The 21,758-nt window shown below is 50.5% G+C and overlaps 1 protein-coding gene and 1 long non-coding RNA gene across 6 annotated transcripts in view; both read left to right on the forward strand.

Annotated features, from left to right (window-relative positions):
• SSH1 (slingshot protein phosphatase 1) overlaps positions 1–7,751 on the forward strand; it is a 61,600-nt gene extending 53,849 nt beyond the window's left edge. For all 5 annotated transcript variants that reach the window (XM_072802942.1, XM_072802943.1, XM_072802939.1 and 2 more), the window contains one exon: positions 1,682–7,751. In XM_072802942.1, coding sequence (XP_072659043.1) covers positions 1,682–2,935 — 1,254 coding nt within the window. In that variant the 3' untranslated portion in view covers positions 2,936–7,751. The remainder of the gene's footprint in view (positions 1–1,681) is intronic.
• A 2,857-nt stretch (positions 7,752–10,608) lies between these two features.
• Positions 10,609–13,136, forward strand: LOC140619489 (uncharacterized). The gene is made up of 2 exons (XR_012019363.1): positions 10,609–11,334; positions 12,388–13,136. It is a non-coding gene; the product is annotated as an uncharacterized lncRNA (long non-coding RNA).
• The last annotated feature ends 8,622 nt before the right edge of the window (positions 13,137–21,758 follow it).

Below are 21,758 nucleotides of genomic sequence, written 5' to 3' on the forward strand. Positions count from 1 at the left end.
TCTGAGATGGCACAGGGGTGAGTCATGAAAAATACAGTAGGGGTGGGTGAAAAGGTGCATGAAGGATATCCTGCCTTTGCTGGAATTTGAACAGGTGATGTTTTCTAAAGAATGGGACCAAGAGACAAGTACTCCTCCCCTTGTTCAACTCTTGTTTGTGCACTAGGGTGCCAGGTTGGTGAGCGGTTCAGCTGTGAGGGGTCTGAACCTCCTCTCCTCCCCTCAGCCTGATTAGCACCTGCTCATCCCAAAGGTCTTAGCTGAGGTTCAGCCACTCCGGGAAGCCTTCCCTCTGCAGAAAACTTTGAGCTCACCCCTCTCCATCCTCACCCTTGTCACTCAGTTTCCTGGTCCACAATAGACCCTGAGAGCAAGGACCATGTCTTGTTTACAGCCCCGTGCCTGATTCAAGTGCTGGTGCATGACAGGCACTCCTGAAATACAAGTTGGTTGAGTGGAGTGCCCCCCGCCCCCCTCGCCTGATTGCTCCTTGGGCTCCAAAAGGTAGTCCTAAATCTCTCACTGTGGGACTTTTCACCACGTTTTAGAACGTTAGGTTCTAAAGGTTTTAGAAGGAAACTTTGATCAGGGTTTAAGAAAACTTTCTGGGTCAAGAGTTCGGAGGTGATCAGGTCTCACTGTCCGACCTGGAAGCTGACCCCAGGAATCCTGACAACGTTAGGAACAGGAGACCCGGCCTCCCACCTCCCCCCAGCACACGTTCTCCATGTGTTCCCCTGCAGCCTCTATGGATCATGGCTGGGTTTCCTTATGATGCCTTCAGTATTGGACCACTCCATGACTTGGGGGCCCTATGTGCGTGACACAGGATGGGATAAGGCCCTGATGATCAGGGCCATGGGCAGGGGGAGGGAGAAACAGGATGCAGCAGCAGCCCTTTTTCAAGAAGCCTTTGTTTTAGACTAGCTTGGGAATCCCACAGCTAAACCACTGTCAGGCAGAGGGTTGGTTGCCCGCATCAGCTCAGAGGAGCAGCCCTGGGATCTGTTGATGGGCATGTGAGGGAGGTAGGCTGTTGCTCTGCCCACCAGGAGGGTGTGGTGTGGAGGCGTATGTCATGCTCACTTAGAGCCAGGTAGGTGGCTTTCCTCGGAAAACAATGCAAACATGTTCTCCATTGGTATATAAAATCCACCTCAGCCTGGCTCCCTCATCTGGGACTGTGAGGACCCATGTTTGTGTCTATACTGGAGTCTTCCAAAGCCATTTTTGCCCTTGGTTTCCTCACTGTGAAGACCACACCCAATGGCTAGATGGTGGTTCCTTGGAGCCATGATGTGTATGTGCTGGAAGGGAAGAACTCCATTTTCAGGCCACAAACTCCCCAAGAAGAGATTCTTTCTGAAAGGGAAAGGAAGGGAGGGGCACCCATATGAGATGGTGAAGGTAGGGTTGAACAAGCCCTGGTTCTGACCATGCTGGATCTGTGACCCAGAGATTTGCCCAGTAATCATAGCCATACAGCTTCTGGGAAGTTTGGTTCAGCATCTCTAACCATCACTACTCATGGCCAAGTGGGTTCCAAGAGGCCTCTGTTCTGTGCTAACTGAAGGGTGGGCGCTGCCTCTCCGGTGCCTGCACAGCCCACTTAACACCCTCCTTGTGTTTTGTGGCGTCTGGCTCACTGTTGTATATTCACGATGTTCTTGTCACCTTTCAGCATGATGCTATATTTGGGATCCTTAACAAGGTGAAGCCTTCCTACAAATCCTGTGCTGACTGCATGTACCCTACAGCCAGCGGGGCTCCTGAGGTCTTCAGGGAGCGAGGCGAGAATCCTGGCGCTCCTGCCATCTGTACCCAGCCAACCTTCCTGCCCCACCTCACATCTTCCCTTGTGGCCCACACAGCCAGCAGGTCCCGAGCTTTAGAGAAACTGGCCTCTGGCCCAAGCGAGAGTCTCTCATTCCTACCACCAGCAGGCTCAAGGAGGTCAGACACCGGCGGCTCTGGGGCTGCAGCAGCCCCAGAACTACCAGCTAGCGTTTTGGAACCTTCCAGAGAAACCCAAAAAGTCCCGCCAAAGTCCCTCCTTTTGAAGAATTCTCACTGTGACAAGAACCCTCCAAGCATGGAAGTAGCGAAGGATGAATCACCACCCAAGAAAGATCTGAAACCAGCCAAGGACCTGCGACTTCTGTTCAGTAAAGAAGCTGAGAAGCCCACAACCAACAGCTACTTGATGCAGCACCAGGAATCCATCATTCAGCTGCAGAAGGCAGGTTTGGTCCGAAAGCACACCAAAGAATTGGAGAGGCTGAAGGGCACACCTGCAGACCCAGCATCTTCCTGTAGGGATGGCACCAGCAGCAGACTGGAGCCCAGCATACCCGAGGAGAACCCCGACCTGGCTCCTGTTCCTCTGCCGGGGCCCCCAGCCCTGCCTATCCTCACTGGGAGTGACGAGAAGTCAGAGGCCATCCCCTCTCCGTTGGAAGGCACCCCACTTAAGAGCCCCACTCCCTTCCTCTCCCGCCTAGATCACACCAGTCATTTCTCAAAGGACTTCCTGAAGACCATCTGCTACACCCCCACGTCCTCCTCCATGAGCTCCAACCTGACGCGGAGCTCCAGCAGTGACAGCATCCACAGCATCCGAGGCAAGCCGGGGCTGGTGAAGCAGCGGACACAGGAGATTGAGACCCGGCTCCGGCTGGCAGGCCTCACTGTCTCGTCCCCGCTGAAACGCTCACACTCTCTGGCCAAGCTTGGAAGTCTCAATTTCTCGACAGAGGACCTGTCCAGTGAGGCGGACGCATCCACCCTCACCGACTCCCGGGATGCCAAGTTGAGCGAGTCTTCCTTCTTGCATCAGCCCCCGGCAGCCCTGAGGAGCCCAACTGCGACCTCTCAACCATCAGGGAAATCTGCTTCAGAACACTCGAGAAGCCCCTCATGGATGAGCAAAAGCTGACCCGCCTCTTGCTGTAATCAGACGTGTATTTTCACATGGTCTCTCCCTTCGTTTCACTGTGGGTTTTGGCCGTGATTTCTCCTAAACAGTTGACATTCTCACTCTCCCCCTCTTGCCACAGAGAGGAAGAGAAAAAAATCAAGAATAACCCAGCACAAGAAGAAAGGGTGGTTTTGCCAGTCGGGTGGCCCAGGGAAGCCAAAAGCCGCAGGCCAGTAGATACAAAACTCCGATCCCCAAGTCCTGTGTTTTCAGGAAGAATCCTGTTTTAAAAAGAGCATATGCAAATATGCGCACACATCACAAATACTCCATTTGCACCATGCAAACGAGTGGCAGCAATGAAGGCTGCCTCACCACGGCGCACGTTCCTAGCTCATTCAGGCCCTTGCGGGGAAACCCTGGGGTGACAGTATAAGTCCTACCTCTGTTCTTGCTGTGCTTTTTATTTTTAAAATACAGTAGTGTCCAAGGCTCGTTCCAGGGAATAATGCTGTGTCAGAAAAGGTTTTTCCAAAAAGAATTGAGGTGGGGTTGGGACCCCAAAAAGTGTTCAGACTTTTAAGTTGCCTACACCCAACACCTCTAGGTGAAGTTACACAAAGTCGTCTAGTTGTTGAAGCAACTCTGATGTGGCATGGAGATCATCTGTGCGGTTGACTTCTTTGTCCTGATGTGTTGTCCCAGCGGAGTGATGTGTCTGGCCGGCACTGGGGTGAGGAGGCAGGAGGTACCTGTGATGTCCTCATGCTGTGCCCCCTGGTCTGGGGAGCAGGACCCATGGAGCATGCACTGCATCTCATCTGCTGTTGAACCTGATGTGGTTGTGTTGAGGCTGTGAAAGTGCTAGAGTCGGGTGGGGGCCAGGAGTGGTTCCGAGACACAGATCGTCCTGCCAGGAGCCCTAGCCCCTTGGGTGCATGAGGTCACAGGAGCATGTTTGGGGAGGAGAGGGGGCTTTCATCAGTAGTGAGCCACCCTGCTAGTCCCTCTCCGGGAGCAACCCTTCAGCCGCTGCTCAGAGAAACAAGACCATTGGAAAGCTTCACAGATGTTTATAGTTGTCCCTTCCTTTGGTTGAGGATACCTCTTCCTGTCTCCCAGTGGCTCTTCCTGGCAGTGAAGACAGAGTAGAGGAGGGGTCTCTAGTCCCGGCCTGGGCTCTGGAGTGGGTCCTTTCAGAATCTGGTGAGCTGTGCCCGTCATGCTGCCACAGGCTCTGGGCACATGGGTGGAGGGAGTCTGCTGCTGTTGGTTGGCAAGACAGGCTGGTAAAGTATTTTGAAGAGAGAAGAAAAAAGAATCTTGGTAGTAAGGCAGAAAGGCTTCATCCAAGGATTCCACACACTCTGGTGTACAGACCCATGAGCTAAGAATGGCTTTTACATTTTTAAGGAGTTTTTTAAAAAAAAAAAAAATCCAATATGCAACAGGCACCATGTAGCCTGCAAAGCTTAGGAAATTCACGCTGTATCAGAAACCTTTATAGACAAGATTTGCTGCCCAGGGCCCTCCAAGAAGAATCTGGCATATTCGAAGGCCTCCCCTCCTTCTTGGACACCTCAGGCCCAACCCTTGCCTTCTCCCAGCCTAGACCTTGCCTACTCACCCCCATGTGGCTCTCGCCGAGGGCAGAGTAGCTGTGTAGGTGCAGAGGCCGCTGGCCAGAGCTCTCCCAGAGTATGGTGTGCAGTCAGCTTGCAGCCAGATTTATTCAGTGAAGCTAGAAGCCCTCAGGTGCCAGCCAAGCTCCGAAAGTGGCCAAAAGGGCTGCCGTCTTTTATCTTACATTGGTCAGACCTGGGTCCCCAGGAGCAGCTGTTCTAGAGAGCACCCCAGGCAGGCTCCTCAGGACAAAGGGTGGACATAGGTGGTCCACATTTCAACTAATGGGTAGAGTTTATACAGAAATGCTCTCTCCAGGAAGTTTCCCTCCCTGCTGTTAATTTTTTTTTTTTTTTACCATAACATTATTTTATAGGAATTTGTTTTCCCACCCCTGTCAATTGAAATCACATTAAAAGGTGATTATCTACTTCATCCTGAAAACCCTCTTGTGCTGCCCCCATGCCCCCAGCCAAAAGAAACATCATCCTCAAAAAAACATATCGAGTTCAATATGTTTTGCCAAATTAAATTTCACGTGGTGGCTCAATTTTTGTGTCGAATAATTCTTTAGATTTGATGCCGACAGGCTTATGTTGCTCTTGATGGCTCGGTGCGTGAGAACAATATATTTTTGAAAACTTTAATTTTGAAAGCGTAGGAGGAGGGTTACAAACTGGAGTGAGTCTTTGGCTCTTAGTTATCCTTTTCGTTTTCATAAGCACAGCTTACATGTCAGCATCTACGCAGACTAGGGCCTGGGTCCCCATCATCAGGGTGAAGTGTGAGCATTCTTGATTGGACAGGTAACACTCTGGCCTGTAGGAAAGGATACAACAAGCATTTCCCCGAAACCCACATCACCAAGAGCATTCTGTGGGGCCTGGGGGCACCCTAGCAAAGAGAGCCTCACGCTGGCCTCTGAAAAGAAGATCTGTGCCATAAGATATGCCCCCCTTTGACCAGTGCTCTGCCTGGAATCTGCTGATGGCAACCATGCCGAGCATGGGTGGCACAAGTCAGAGGCAGGGGTTTCTGCTGTGAAAGTCATTGATTGTGGTGACTGCCATCTTCAGGGAATGCCCTTGTTGAAATAGAGAATGGAGATTTGCTAGATCAACTGGAAAATCTCCCTGAGCCTTGGACTGCTTTTCTAGTACCAACTCACCTTTCTGTCTTTTACTTGACTTCATGTGGTAAGCGCAAGTTAGAACTTCCCTAGATCGTCATCTTGCATTGATCCGGGGTAGGGTCGGGGTCTTCTTGTCAAGTATGAGGGTGCAGCTGGGCACAGAGAAAAAACCACGCTGCCCTCTGACCATGATTCGATAATGCCGATTTCAGTTTCTTTGCCTTGGAGTTACTTCGAGGTGTCGGACTGATGTTCCCCACCGCATGAACCTAAGAACAAGGCTTCTTGCCCTTGGCATTCCCCAGTTTTTTGTTCTCTTTGTGGGAACCCATGCCAACCTTGGGTGCTGAACAGCACGCTCCTGGGTAGTGGCACTCTGTCCGTCATATGTGAGACCACTCACCAGCTGCTCCCCAGTGGCCGCACTGTCTCACCCCCTCTGTCCCACCCCATGCCTCTAGCCAAAAACCATTCCAGCCTATTCTTAAGCTCTTCTCCTCCTGAATAAGCCCAGAGGGTGCCACAGGGTAGAGCCAACATTGCAATAGAATTCACATTTTCAGGACAGCCCTGATCTTCGCCACTCTTGTCTTTCTACACAGGCCAGACCCCAGAAGGTTCATGACTCCCCCTGCCCCCCTGGGGCCATTTCTCCCCAGTGGGGAGAAGTGATGCGTCCTTTAGTCAAGTCATATACTGACCTTACCCAAGGTGTCTGAATATGAAAGACATGTTCTCTGTTGACCAGAAATGCTTTGTTCCAGCACACATCCCACCCAGCCGTACTCTGGCTTGCCACCTAGCAGGGCTTCCCCCAGACCCAGTGAGGGCACTCGACCTCTGGCAGGAGAGCTAGGCAGGCTAAGGAGTCTGTGACCCTTAGCTCCACTCCCACTGTGCGGGTTCTTGCCAATGCTGCATGCCAAACTGTAGTCCACTGACACCCCCACCCCCACCCCATGCTCAGCTTCTTGGTCTTTTTATTGTGTACGACTGAGTTTCTGTGTCTAGGAGTTCACTCTGCATACATATATATATATGCAACTTGAATCAAATCACTTTGTGGGTCCCTTCTCGCCCATCCACACATGTGCCCTGTCATGCGAGTACAAAGCAGATCACCTGACCGATCTGGAGTGGGGCTGTGTGCAGCGCTGCTCTCGATAGACCCAATGCGACCTCCTTTTGTCTTGTAGTGGGTGCCACGGCCCTGGCCCCATCCAGCCTCTTCAACAGGAGTCTTTATAACCAGCCCACCGGTTCTCTGCTGTCCTTCGTGTTGGCTGTGCCACACAAGAAGGTGGCTGCTTCCCCCCCACCCCGCCCCTTTTCCGACACTGTAATTATTGTTTTACAATTGAGTGCCTTAATAATAGTTTACAAATACTGTGTATTTATGGGAAACTGGTAAGCTGTCACCTTCTGTGATTGGACCTTTGCCTTGTCAGTGGTGGTTGGCGTGAGGGCCGGAGCTTACCCTACCTCCTACTTGTGCTCATCTGCTGTGCAGTCATGTGCAGGGTTGGGGGGGTTGGGGAGAGGAGTGCCCCCCCACCACTGTCCAAGGAGCGACAGTGGTTCCTGCAAGCGAGGCAGGCACTAGCTCACCTTGTGTCCCACAGTAGGAAGGAAAGCACAGAATTTGGTTCGCTAGCCAGCTGGGGCGGCACCTCCTCCACTCCCCCACCCTCACCCCCATCACACAGTTGTTTCACAGAGATGTGGTTACCACCTAGGCCACCCTGTTTTCTCCTCTGTTGGTGTCCCAAGCTCTCTGCAACAAAATTCAGGAACAGACACCAGCCCCTGCAAAATCAGGAGCTCTGTAAGATAAGTTCTTTGGTTTTCAGAAGCTGCCAGTGGGTTCCAGTGTGTTGCGTTAAGATATCAATGATTTTTTTTTATTCTATTGTTTTCCTTCGTGTTTTTTTTATATTATATATTTAAAAAGCAGTATCTTTTGTACTGTGAATTTGCAGTAGAAGATGCATAATGCACTTTTTTTTTTTTACTTCTGTTGGTGTGTACTGTAATAGTCTGTGTGCTTCTTGTGATGATAATAAACTTTTTCTTTATAAATGTTTGATGACTTGTGAACTTGTGCAAAAGGAAACTGCTGCTTCAACCCTTGCCAAGACAGCATATCTGCAATCGTCATAACAGCCAATCTTCTCTGAGCACCTACCCTGTGCTAAGCCCCGTGCCAGAAACCTGGACTCATTAGACTGAAGGAAAGACCAAGGGAAAAAGTGTTAGCTCCTCCAGGAATTGTCTTGTTTTTTCCTCCTGATTTGGTCATTAAGGAAGAGCAGTCCCACTTGTGGGTGGCTATTTGTATTAAAAAAAAAAAAAAAGTCCCTGCTCAGTGGGGTATCTTGCACAAAAGCAGAAAGCTAGAGTGTGCTTGACCCTACCACCTAAGTTAGTCCACCAACCTGTCACAGGAGAGGAGACCATGGAGGCTAATGATTGCTGGTGGCCAGGGCAGGAGTTCTAGGGAACCAGAGTTGCTGCACACAACGAAGGCTTATCTCATGCCAAGGTCACAACCCACTGCAGGTCAGGACCTTTTGGTGGCTCTCCCCTGTTGACTCATGAAGCTGAGCTACTTTAAACCCTGCTATTTCGAGTTCTTTGCTCTGGCTGTGCAGTCAGGGTGAAAGCACGGGGACTCACGTTCACTCTTCACTTTTTTTTTTTAAATTTTAAAATTTTATTCATGAGAGACAGAGGAAGAGCTCTAGGCAGAGGGAGAAGCAGGCACCCCACACAGAGCGCCATGTGGGACTCTATCTCAGGACCCCGGGATCATGACCTGACCCAGAGGCAGACGCTCAACCGCTGAGCCACCCAGGTGCTCCTTCACTGCCTTTAGATGTGCCACATCGCACCTCTTTATGTCATCATGGGCGAGACCCAGTCACATGGCTCCACCCCGACCGCCGGGATTGCTGGGAGATGTGCACGCACGCTCGGTGAGCACTGCTGTCTGCCACAAGTACCTTGGCATGACCACTAAATTCCAGTGCCTGTGTATCCAAGAAACAGCTTAGCTCACCTCGGCATGCTGTGTCTGTCGCCTGGATTCACAGGGGACTGATGGATAAACCAGAATGCAAGCTGATGACTTTAGAGCCAAAATTATAGCGGTCAGGCAGGTCCGATTACTCTCACTTGCCAATTAGCACATTGAGTCCTCTAGACAAATCTACATTCGAAGCCAAATTATGGTTAGGAATTGTTGATGGAGTATGAAATCAAAGCCGAAGGGGGGACGGTGATTCCAGTGGTTGATGCCAGCACGCTGCAGGGCAGTCCTTTCTGTAAGATGGTTCTGAAACCAAACCACTGAGGGTCATGGTTCAGGACAGTCTGTTGGCAAGTCTGGAGACCCCTCCTAAATTCTCTTCAAGCTCCAGCCATGAAGCAGAGCCTGAGGATGGGGCCCAGCACGCTGTATGTTCCTGATGGAGTCCCTGGGAATTCTAATGGCTGAGCACAAAAACCATCAAAATAAGAATGTGATGCAATGGGGCAGGCTTCCACTTTGCTAGCTACAATCGCATTCCACACATGCTTCCTAGAGACAACACCCACATCCCCCTAACGGAATATGGTGTTCCAAAACTCAGTCAGATACTCCGCTTACCGAGGGCACTTTGGAGAACGTTCCTCTAATTGGCTGGTTTTACCCTGATTTCATCCTCAGAGTAACGATGCTGAGGTTGAGTGTGATTCCAGGTCACTCCTCCAGCGGGGGTAGTTTTATAGAGGAGGACCCTCCTGCTTGTTTGTGTTTACGCCTGGAGAAGCCCCTCCATGAGGTGCTTGGAGGATACTCCAGAAGGCAGGACTTGGAGAATGGCATTTCAGAAGGATTCACTGTATAGTTGGGTAAGCTCCCCTCCTTTTTTAAGATTTTATTTATTCATGAGAGACAGAGAAAGGCAGAGACACAGGCAGAGGGAGAAGCAGGCTCCCTGCAGGGGACTCCATCCCAGGACCCCCAGGATCAGGACCTGACCCACAGGCAGACTTTCAACCACTGAGTCGCCCGGGTGCCCCCAGATAAGCCCTTTCTAAAGATGTCCATCAATAGCATGCAAAGTGAGCCCTGCCGGGAAATACCAGCCACACATCCCGTGCCCTAGCACGAAGGAGTAGATCATACTGACCCTTCTGTGTACCCAGCACTTTACATAAGGAATCCCAGAGCCCCCCAGGCAGCCCTGTTGATGTTAACCACAGTTCAGACCTGAAGAAACAGGCCTGCAGAGTCTAAGTGGTTTGCCCACGGTTGCATCTGGAAAGTGGTGAGGCCCATAGGTACTGCTTCTTCCCCACCTGAAACTTTTCCCAGAGCCGTCCCCACCCCAGAAGTAGAAAAAGCAACCTGAAGATAGATGCGTGTTGATCGCCCTATAGATATCAGCAAGAAAACACAGGAGTCAGAAATGAAACCTCCAGCCCCCGGGAAATCTGACCCACGTCATGCTCCAAAGGCTATTTGGATGATACAAAATGTACCTCTCTCTCCCGAGTCATATCCACCATTTTTTTTGCCTTTAAGGAGAAATTGCTCGTGCATCCTGAAGTATATTTGTAAAGGGTCCCATTTCAGCTCAAAAGTCCTCTCGGTGTAAACTGTTCCAGCAAATAAAATGGTGCTGGCATGAGCAGCCTCCCAGCACAGAAAAGGATGCATGGGGCCCTGCAGATGCAGGTGCAAGTGGTTTGTTGGGGGTGAGCTCTCTCTGGTTTGGAAGTTTGATATCAAAATGGGTTAAGAACAATGCTACCCTACCTCATGGAGCCAAGAATTTGAGAATTAGCTGATAAATGTACACAACCCCCTTTGCCTGGCACATCATCCATGCTGTATCACGGTGGCCGTTACTGTTGGTAAGGGCGGGAGGGATGGGGGGAGGGAGGCAAGCAGGAAGTAGCCTAGCTGAGCTTGCAAGTGTTGCACATATGTTACCCATATATGTTGGTCCTCACAACTGAAAAGACCCCCTTTTACAAACGAAAAGGTACAAACGCAGAGAGGTTAGGAAAGGTGGGTTAGAGCTGCACAGCCAGAAAGGGACAAAGGTCCAGGGTGCCTGACTCCAAATTTATAGACTTTCTACCCCACCATCCATTCCCCCATGGAAAATAGCCCATAGTGTACACAGTGTAATGCTGAGCACATAGTAGGTGCTCCATAAATATTTGATGATTGTGAGCGAGTGAGCAAATGAATGAAATAGGCTCTGAAAGCGAGTCCTAGTTTCATTCACCAAGGCCTAGAAAATTTGGGGACACCCATGATTGCCTAAACCAAGTCTCTCTGAGATAAGGATGGTGCCTGTCACCTTCTGGACCCCCAAAAGGGCTTGGCACATTGGACCAAACCTTAGGTCAGCACCGGGCATTAGCTATGAATCTAATAATCCTTAGTCTTTCAGAGTCCAGAAGCACGTGAAAGGTCACTCAAGCCAGGTTCCTTTATAGCATCCATTCCAACATCCTCCCCCCACCCGTGGCTCCCCTGCCATGTGCCAGACGCTGGGGACAAAGAAAGGCCATCTGTTTCATCCCTGGGGGTCCTGACAGAAAACCCTTCTGTAAAAGACAGGAAGAAAATGCACCACCTGCTAACAGAAATGGAGTCGGACAGGTAGGATTCAAGGTTTATGTCTTTTCCTCCTTTTTTTAAAAAAATAGATTTTATTTATTTATTCATCAGAGACACAGAGAGAGAGGCAGAGACACAGGCAGAGGGAGAAGCAGGCTCCATGCAGAGAGCCCGATGTGGGACTCGATCCCGGGCCCTGGGATCACACCCTGAGCCAGGCATCCCTGTTTTTTCCTCCTTTTAACTTATTTTCCAGTATCTCTGCAACAGGATTATGTTATTTTTATAACAAAAAAGGGAAATGTAAAGATTTAATAAAGGAATGCTTTTGTATTGAGCTAAAATTTGCACCGTAAGCTCCCAGGCTCATGGCTCTGGGGGACGCAGCAGAGCATTTTGCGGGAGAAGGTCACTCCTCCCTTCTGATGAGCTAGCACAGGCGTCTGGAATAGACAGAGATTGCGATCTGCTCCCAGATTGCAGTGGTTTGCTAGCCTGGTCCGTGAGCTTCTCCAGCCTGCTCAGGCCTATCCTCTGAGCATCTGGGGGTGGCAGTGTAGCATCCAGGGTAGGCTCCACGGGCAGCTGCAGGGGCTCTGTGCTGCTTGCAGGGGCTTTGCGACTGGTCTAATGCTCTGCTTGTCGCTCCTTTGATATCCCTAATAACTCTTTAACAAAAATCAGGCCTTTTCATTTTGCAATTGGGCCCTGCAAATTATGTAGCCGGCGCTGGCAGTGTCACTCTTCCAGTCAAGGGCTTTGGAGCAAGACGGGCCTGGGTCCCAATCCCCGCTCCCTGACTTACGTACTCTGTGACCTGGAACAAGTGGCTTGACATCCCTGTGACTCAGTTTCCCGAGTTGAAGAACAAAAATAACCTCATAACGATGTACTAAAGATTAACACTGGGTAGTCAGCACTCAGTACATACCCCCGAATTTTAGTGTTATTTGTTAGATAAAGTACCTAGCACAGGTCCCGGCAAAAAAGCAATCCGTCAATGACTAGTTGCTGCAACAGGGGAAGCCAATGGTTGGACACCCACAGATCAGACCCTGTGGATGGGCAGCTCTCCTCTCCACCCTGCTCCCTTAGCATCACTCTGAAGGGCAGAGGGAAGCAAACTGGAGCAAGGAGGGGGAGATCTCAGCTGGGATATGCACACACGCCCTCCCCATCCCCTGCCACCGAACCCTTGGAGGATGCTGGCTCGGCCTTTCTCCGGATACAAACACCATCCATCCCAACCTGGACCTGAGTGGTTCTTCGCAATACGCCTTTGGGGAAGGGAACGGCGTGGGCGGCCTGTGAGCGTGGGCTTGTCCCTGCTGCGATCCAGAGGCACATCCTGTTCTGGCGTTGCCATGGCACAGCCAAACATCTGCCACAACAGACGGCTGCGGCTGGCGGCTGGCAGCGAGGCCGTGGACGGGCACCGGAGGCTGGGGTGGAGAGGACGCAAGACCCAGCAAGACCTGCGCTGGACAGTGACCCGGGAAGCCTCCTCGAAACCGCCCCCCCCCTGCCCCAGACGATCGCAGGCACGCACCCGCTCGCTGTGTCTGGACAGCTTCCGGGACCGGCCCGTTTCCCATAGGGAAGAGTTCCCAATTCCCGATGTTCTTCCCCGAGGCCCTGGGAGAAGATCCCAAGTGCACAGCCCTCGCAGGACTGCTCCCCCCTCCCCGCCGACCCCGAATTCTCATCCTGGTCTCGCTCCCAGCCAGGCTCCCAGAGCTGCCCTACGTGGCCCCGTCCTGCTCCCAAAATGGAATTTGCTTTCCTGGTTGTTATTGTTGTTTTTCCTGATTAGAAAGTAAAACACAGTCATTGTATCAAAATCACATGATGTCTGTAGCGACAGTAGCTGCTCGCGCTCGTGGTGTACAAGCCAGCCGCTGGGCCACATACCTCTCGTTAAAAATATGCGTGCATAAAGGGCTTAGTGTAGCACCGGGCCCAGGTACGTGCTATACCTGCATTTGTCAAATAAGATCATTCTTAATATGTGATTCCATCTGTCAAACTGGCAGTGCAAGGAAGAAACAGAGGCTCAGAGAAGTGACATCACACCCGCCTAAGGTCACTAAGGAGTCTCTGATCTGGATGTGAATCCGGGTGACACCAACACTATACAGCTTTAAGCCCAGAATCTTCCATCACCACCAACCCCCTTTGCTGCTTCACATAGTCCTTGAACACGTTGCCAGGTCCCCTCCTCTCTCCGGGCCACGCTCTCCCAGCCCTGACCTCATTCCCGCTGGAAGCCCCAGGGGTCCAACTGAGGTCACAGTTCTGGCCCTAACTCATGGAGGCCACACCCTGTCTGGGGCCTTTGGGCTCTCCTCACCCGTTCGTCTGTGTTCTTGCCTTCCAAGGGTTTCGGCACTCTACCGTCCCCTCCCAGGGCCTAGACCTCAGTGACATCACACCTTTTCCCTCTGCCCACTTTCCCTGCCCTGCAGTGCAGGCTTGGTTGGGATCCTAATGTTACTTGTAACAGGTGACACCTCTTGAGCCACCCTAGACAAGGTGGCTTTGTTTCCACCATTGTTCAGATGAAGAGACTCAGAAGTTGAAATGACTTACCCAGGTTGCCCAGCCAGAAAATAGAACTCCAGAGCCAGCTCTTCCAGAAAGCCACCCCTAATAGCGTGCTCTCAAGTCTGGGAGAGAGGGCTATTTAGTCTGAGCACCCCATGGGCATGTACAAGACTGTGAACCCCTTAGGTTGGGGGCTGGGTCAGCTTTATTGTGGCCCACTCTGTGCCTGACATAATAGACACTCAACAAGTATTTATTCAATGAATGGATAAATAAAATGATGAATGGTGGAATTGATCTCTTCTCGTCTTGGGCCTTGAGAGGTTTGCGGCAGTCAGGCAGTCCTGATTGAATCTTTCCTGTGCCACTTCCTGGCTGTGTCACCTTGGCCCAGTAACCTGTCTGTAAAAAAGGGTTACAGTCTATAGGGAGGGGTGGAGATGACTTGCAATGACTGTACGTAGTAGGTGTTCAGTAAATAATAAATAGCACTGTAAAGAGAGAATCCAGGCCCGAAGTCAGGCTGTGGGGGTTCCTAATCCGAGCTCCAACACCGACTAAATGCGTAAAATCACTTTCCTTCTCTGGGCCTCATTTTCCCTATCTGCCACTTAGGGTTAATTATATCACTGATCACTTGGTGTAGTGAGGATCAAATGAGAGTCCACATAGTAAGTCCACCATAAACATGGGCCTCTATGATTTGGGGTGAGTTCTCCCATTTCTTCTACCTGACACCAGTGCGTTGCTCTGTGCCAGGAGGAAGTAGGTGCTCACATTTTTGAAGGCATCAAATCCATTTCTGTTTGGCTCTAGGTCTAGGGAGCCAAAGCACCTCCCAGAACTCTATTCCTATACCTGGGCCGGCTCTGGGGTGTTTCTCCATTCCACTTCCTGACTAGGTGCACATGGAGCCATGACCCTGTCACAGCCTCCGTGCTGATTCTTGAGGAGCTGGGTTAGTAAGTACTCTTCCAGGGATCATCTCTCCACAGAACCTACAAAGGAAGTAGGGAAATTTGAGTGGGAGTGGGAGTGCCTCCGGTGTGAGGACTGTTACCCAATGGAAGGAAGATACACAGAGAGGAGAGTGAGGCTCAGGATAGCATCACTATGCCTAGCTTGGTGCCTGTGGACACGTCACTCCACCTCTCTGAGCAATGGTTCCTGGACCAGGGGCTGTCTATGGCACTGGTGCCCATGAAATGGTTGACAAGGCAATGAAGGCTGGATCATACAGTGAGCGCTGGACGAATGGACAGGCACTGCGGTCTCAGTTTTAGGAGTGAAGCTCCTACTTTCACAGATGCAGAAGCTCAGCCTCAGAGAGGCCAGTGACATGTCCAAATTCTCACAGCAAGGATCTTGCTGGATCCACCTGTGGCCTTAGCTATCCTCGCTGCTCTGCCCCCAAACAATCAGCAGGGCTGGGCTTCTGGGGAGACCAAGAGGGGTCTCCTAGGCCTGAGGAGGCCCTAGAGAGGGGTGGAGGAGAGCAATAGTTTTAGGCCTTTATCCTGGGCCTTGTTTTCTCATTAAATCCTAAGAACTCCAAGGAAATGCTGTTGTCCCCATTTAACAGCTGTGGGACCATGGGCTCAGAAAGGTGACTGTCACTTACCAAAGCATACGGTGGAGAAGGGAAGTTCATATCCCCAGCCCCAGGAGGCCCTTGACCACAGCCCCAAGTCTGTTTTCTGGAAGAAGGAAGTGAGTGTGGACAATACAGGGACACACAGCGAGTCCTGTGGCTTCAGGAGTTCAATCCGCCTCCCGTCCCCCAGGAAAGGGAAGTGAGAGAAAACACAAGGTCAGCTTGGGGTGTGATTAGAAGCTTCCAAAGTGAAGGTAAGAAAGGGCCCTGTCACCCATGCCCCCTCCTCCTGTGGGTCCAGAAGCATCTCAGGGATGGCCAAAGGGTGTCAGGATGCTTCTGCAGCCCTGGGGGCACGGAGGGTCGCTCCAGGCCAGATGGGTGGGCTCTGGGCAGCACTGTCTTCTACCTGCCCTCCCACAGGATGCTCCTCCTCCTCCTCCCAGCACTGCTGGCCTCCTCCCAGGGACCCCAGGGGCCACACCCCTCCTCCTGAGCCTGCGGGACACAGTCTGGAGGAGAGTGGGCAGGGCCTCCAGTGCAAGGGTCCCAGCGCAGGCCTGCGTGCCCACCAGCCTCCAGCTCCTGCAGGATGGGGGCAGGGCGTGGCTGAAGGCCAAGGCAAAGAGCAGGTGCACTTAATGCAGTCAGGTCCAACAGGCAGGCTTTGAAAGCTGCACCACCATCTACACTAGATCCACCAGCTGATCTCAACATCCTGGCGGCATGGGTATGCCTTGTGTATCCCCATTTGAGAGACGGAAAACCTGAGGTCTTACTGATCCAGCTTCTCCTAATTTCACAAAGGCTCCATCTAGGCCAGTAGCCCTGCTCTTGCAGCCAGTCTGGGGTATCTGCGGTAGCGTGATCCTGACACCACCATTGCGCGCCCTACACTTTGCTAAGCGTTTAAATGCGACCTTGTGAAACCTCACGGCAACCAGGAGAGGTATGCCCCCTTAGTCTCTCCTTTCTTTTTTAAAGATTTTATTTATTTATTCATGAGACACACACACACACACACAGAGAGAGAGAGAGAGAGAGAGGCAGAGACACAGGCAGAGGGAGAAGCAGGCTCCACGCCGAGAGCCCAACGTGGGACTCGATCCCAGGGTCCAGGATCACACCCTGGGCTGAAGGCAGGTGCTAAACCACTGAGCCACCACCCAGGCTGCTCCGTCTCTCCTTTTAAAGGTGAGGAAATGGAGGCACAGAGAAGCATAGTGACTTGCCCAAGGCCACACTGCATGTCTTTGGCAGAGATGGCAATCAAAAGGGGGGCTGCTCATTGCCCAAGGCTCTGCTCAACGGCCAAAGTGCTCCAGTGGTGCTCAAATGACAGCAGAACGTCTTGCTCTTTTTCTCCATCACTTCTGCCTTGCCAGCCAAGGCGGGGGAAGAGATAGCATCCAGTCCTCTCACGCCATCAGCTTCTTCTCCCTGAGGGATATCACTTCCCAGGCCCTGGAAAAGGCCTTGGTGGCAAGCTGGCTACCAGGGAACTGTATGTGCCTCCTTTAAAAGCTTTTTGAGTCCCGAGAGCCTCAGGGAAATAGGGACAGATGGGGCCATAGATTTCTTCCAGAAATGGTCTCATTTTCTTTGCAATCCCTGGATAATTAATGTCTTGAGGGTCAAGAAAAAAAAAATGGACATTTCTCACTGAACTGGTGGAGTGGAAGGGGCCGGGGGACAAATGTCTGTTTCTAATTTACAGGACAAGGTAATACCTCTGTGGCCCTTCCCTGTCTTGGGTGCTCCAGAAGACTCTCCCCGTGTCCTCATTGGTGTAGGTGGCAGGATTGGGAAGGTGAATGAGAAGCAATCACTGCCACCGAGCTGGACCATCTACTACTTGGAATCAAATCTTATAAGTGGCTGCTAAACCTCTGGTTGGAAGCCAGCCTGGCTAAAGGGGTATTTCAGCCAGGCAGGCACTCAGAAACCAAAATGCTCAGCTTCAATTTTCTGGGAGGCTCGAGGAGAGAGCAGCCCAGCAGGATGGATTTAGAAACGAAGGGCCAGCGTCCTTCCCTCATTGGCCCCATATTTGGGCGCCCTGAGCCTCAGTTTGCTACCGATGCTACCCACTCACAGGCCCCCTGTGACTCAATAACCAGGACTCAAAGTGTGATGATGTCTTGATGACGTCTTCTGGTTCTTTCTCTGGGCATATGCGTGCAGATAATCGTCATTCCGTCGTGTGGCTTCTCCCGTGGAAGGAGGCGTACATAGGTTGTTTCCAATTTCTTACTATTGTAAACAACACTGCAGGGACCACCCTTTAGCCTAACGCATCTGCAGCCCCTGCCAGCCTTCCTTAGACCGGGTTCTCAGAAGTGATAGCCTTACCTCCAAGGGGGGCCCAGCAATCTATGCTTCCTCATACTCACGTCTTTAGGAAGTTTCCTGCCCGATGGAACCGGGGCTGGCCTGCATGTGACTTTCAGCGCTAAATCATAGATGGCACTCCAGCCTCTACCTTGGGCTCTGGAGTCTCACCGTCTGGGGAGGCCAACTGCCGTGCCTGAGGACACTCCGACAGCCAGAGGGGATGCCCATGTGACGGGGAACTGAGGTCTCCCACCAAGGGCCACACCAGCTTGCTAGCTGTGGGCGGACCAACTGGGAAGGGGAGTGGGGTCTCAATCAAGCCTTCCACAGACTGCAGCCCCATTTTTACCTGACTGCAATCCTTTTTTTTTTTTTTTTTTTTAAGGTTTGTTTATTTGAGAAAGAGCGAGTGAGTGTGGGGGAGGGCAGAGGAAGAGAATCTTCAAGCAGACTCCCCATTGAGTGTGGAGCCTGACACAGGGCTTGATCTCAAGATCCTGAGATCAGGACCTGTGCCAACCCCCCCAAGTCGGATGCTTAGCCCACTGAGCCACCCCGGTGGCTCCCTGCATGGAGCCTGTTTCTCCCTCTGCCTGTGTCTCTGCCTCTCTCTCTGTCTCATGAATAAATAAATAAAATCTTAAAACAACAACAACACCAAAAAACCTGTAAAGGAAAAGGGAAGATATTCCAAATATCTGAGAGAGGAGCTCATGTGCCCCCGAGGGCCCAAGCCTGGTGTGATTTACCCTGGCGTGTTCAGGGATTCTTGACGCTGCAGGGGAGCATCATGTCCCGGAGGTGCCAAGGGCAGCCCTGAAGCTAGAGCGTGGGAACCTATGGGCTCGCTCAACTGGTTGCTTTGCTTTTGTTTATACCTGAAAGTTTCCATGATTCAAAAAAACGGGAATAGCAATAACTCAATAATTTGGAAGCAGAGGCTACGGGGGAGAGGGGAGATCGCAGTGCTCTGAAGTCCGTCCGAAACCCTTGAGATACAGCTGTATAATCTCAACTCTCCTCTCCTCCTGAAGACTCAGTTTCCTCTTCTGCAAAATGGGCATCGTAATAGGCCCTATCTCCTAGGATTGCTGTGAGGATCAAATGAGATCTTTCCTGTAAAACCCTGAGCCCAGGGCAGCCCCGGTGGCTCAGTGGTTTAGCGCCGCCTTCAGCCCAGGGCATGATCCTGGAGACCCGGGATCGAGTCCCACGTCGGGCTCCCTGGGTGGAGCCTGCTTCTCCCTCTGCCTGTGTCTCTGCCTCTCTCTCTCTCTGTGTCTCTCATGGATAAATAAAATCTTAAAAAAAAAAAAAAAACAAACAAACAAACAAAAAACCTGAGCCCAGTAAGACTTAGTAAAGTCTCCCTGTGTCTGAGCCAGGATTCCCCAACCTTGCTCCAGTGCTCCAGTTGGCATCTAATAGGGGTCTAATACTTCTCTGGTGTGGGGTGGGACGGAGGCTTTTCTGTACATTGCATTATATTTAGCAGCATTCCTGGCCTCTACACACTAGATGCCAGTAGCACTCTCATAGCTCTGGCAACCAAAAATGTCTCCAGACCTTGTCCGATGTGCCCTGGGGGCAGAGGTGGGGAGTGTAATTGGCCCCAGTTGACAACTGTTGGTCTAAATGATAAACAACCTTTATCATTGTTATTAATTAACAGTAATCCCTTGTCATGTGAGGTGGAGGCATCTTATTTGTGACCTGATTTGTCAAGGTAAGACCTTGAAAACTGTAGCTCATGTTGCTGTAGATGATACAGGCAGTTGCAAGGTTTATTGCCTCAAGGACGAGATTTACATGGGTGAGAGAGTGCTCCTTGTACCAAGATCCCTATTTGAATTTTGAAAAATCTTTAAGGATCTCGGGGGTCTTGACAGCACACCTAGAATGTACAGAATTCCTTCACCCTCTTCAAAAAGGTAACATTTTAAAATTTCAAACCATTGAATGCCTTTCACAGAAATATGAGAAAGTACTGAACAGGCAACTGTTCAGAAAAAGGAAACTCGCTTATAACTTGAAATCCGTCACTTGGAGATAATTTCTTTTTTTTTAAATTTTTATTTATTTATGATAGTCACACAGAGAGAGAGAGAGGCAGAGTCACACACAGGCAGAGGGAGAAGCAGGCTCCATGCACCGGGAGCCTGACGTGGGATTCGATCCCGGGTCTCCAGGATCGTGCCCTGGGCCAAAGGCAGGCGCTAAACCGCTGCGCCACCCAGGGATCCTGGAGATAATTTCTATTACTGTGTGTGTGTGTGTGTGTGTGTGTGTGTGTGTGTAGAAATAGGACATAACAGCTTTCTGACTTGCCTTTTTCACTTAACTGTATATCTGGGACATCTTTACATATCATTAAGCAATAATTGTCTTCCACAAAATTCTTTCATATTTTCTGCTCAAAAACCTGTGGTTCCCAGTGGACTGGGAATAGGCAGGCTTCACGAGGGGAAAGGCTGAGGCCATATCCCATGGTTTGTGACAGACCAGTCCCTTACAGATGTTACCTGGGCATGTGGGGGTCAGGGACCACAGACCTCATGCAGGAGAGAGGAGAACGCAGGCTCTGAAGTCCGGGCAGAGGTTGGATTCTGGGAAGTCAGGATCCAAGTCTAGGGTGAGGTACAGACATTTTTGGCTGCTGTTCATTCTTTCCAGAGCCTGGCCTCAGTCTGTCTTTCTGGTCATACCCCTTCTTTATCACGTTCTGTCCAATTACTACTCTGGAATGTATTTACCTATCCGCTCTTGTTTCTGTCAAGGATTGTTTCCATAGCAAACATGGACAAACATCCTTACACGTATGTGGTCAATCTTCATTATCTGCGGACTCCATATTCGCAAATTCAACATCTTGTTAAAATTTATTTGCAACCCCCAAAGTCACATTTGTAGTGCTTTTGTAGTTATTCACAGGCATGTGCATGAGCAGAGTGGAGAAAGTGTTAGTCATCTAGCACACACATTGCCAGCTGAGGTCAACCTAGGCAACGCTCTGCCTTCTTGTTTCAGCTCTCATAATGTAAGAAAGCATCCTTTCATGGTATAGTTAGCATTTGTGCACAATTTTAGCATTTATGTGCATTTAGGGCATGATCTGCTATTTCAAATGGCCCCCAGGTGTAGTGCTCAAGTGCAGTCTGGACTTCCTAAGTGGCAAGGAGGCTGTGATGTGCCTTAGGGAGAAAATACTTGTGTTAGAGAAGCTTTGTTCAAGGGCACCTGGGTGGCTCAGTGGTTGAGCATCTGACTTTGGCTGAGGTCATGATTCTGGGTCCTGGGATCTAGTCTTGCATCAGGCTCCTCACAGGGAGCCTGCTTCTCCCTCTGCCTATGTCTCTGCCTCTCGCTGTCTGTGTTTCTCATGAATAAATAAACAAAATCTTAGAAAGAAAGAAAGAAAGAAAGAAAGAAAGAAAGAAAGAAAGAAAGAAAGAAAGAAGAAAGAGAAAGAAAGAAAGAAAGAAAGAAAGAAAGAGAAAGAAAGAAAGAAAGAAAGAAAGAAAGAAAGAAAGAAAGAAAGAAAGAAAGAAAGAAAGAAAGAAAAGGGACGCCGGGTAGTTCAGCAGTTGAGCATCTGCCTTCGGCTCAGGGCGTGATCCCAGAGTCCTGGATTGGGTCCCGCATTGGGCTTCCTGCATGGAGCCTGCTTCTCCCTCTGCCTGTGTCTCTGCCAATCTCTCTCTCTCTGTGTCTCTCATTAATAAATAAATAAAACCTTAAAAAAAAAGAGAGATAAGCTTTGTTCAGACATGAGTAATTGGGCTATTGGCTGTGAGTTTGATGTTAATGAATCAAGATACAAATATACATTAATGAACAATATATGTATTAAGTAAGGTGCCGTCAAACAGAAACACACATGAAACAAGGCTGTATTTTGATTGGTTGATGAAAATGTCATCACAAGAGGCCTGCAGGAACCTAGCTCTGTATTTCCCCTAGGTGCGATGATTCAGTATTCACTAATAAAGTATGG

The sequence above is a fragment of the Canis lupus genome, chromosome 27 (genome assembly GCF_048164855.1).
Source record: "Canis lupus baileyi chromosome 27, mCanLup2.hap1, whole genome shotgun sequence".
Lineage (NCBI taxonomy): Eukaryota > Metazoa > Chordata > Mammalia > Carnivora > Canidae > Canis > Canis lupus.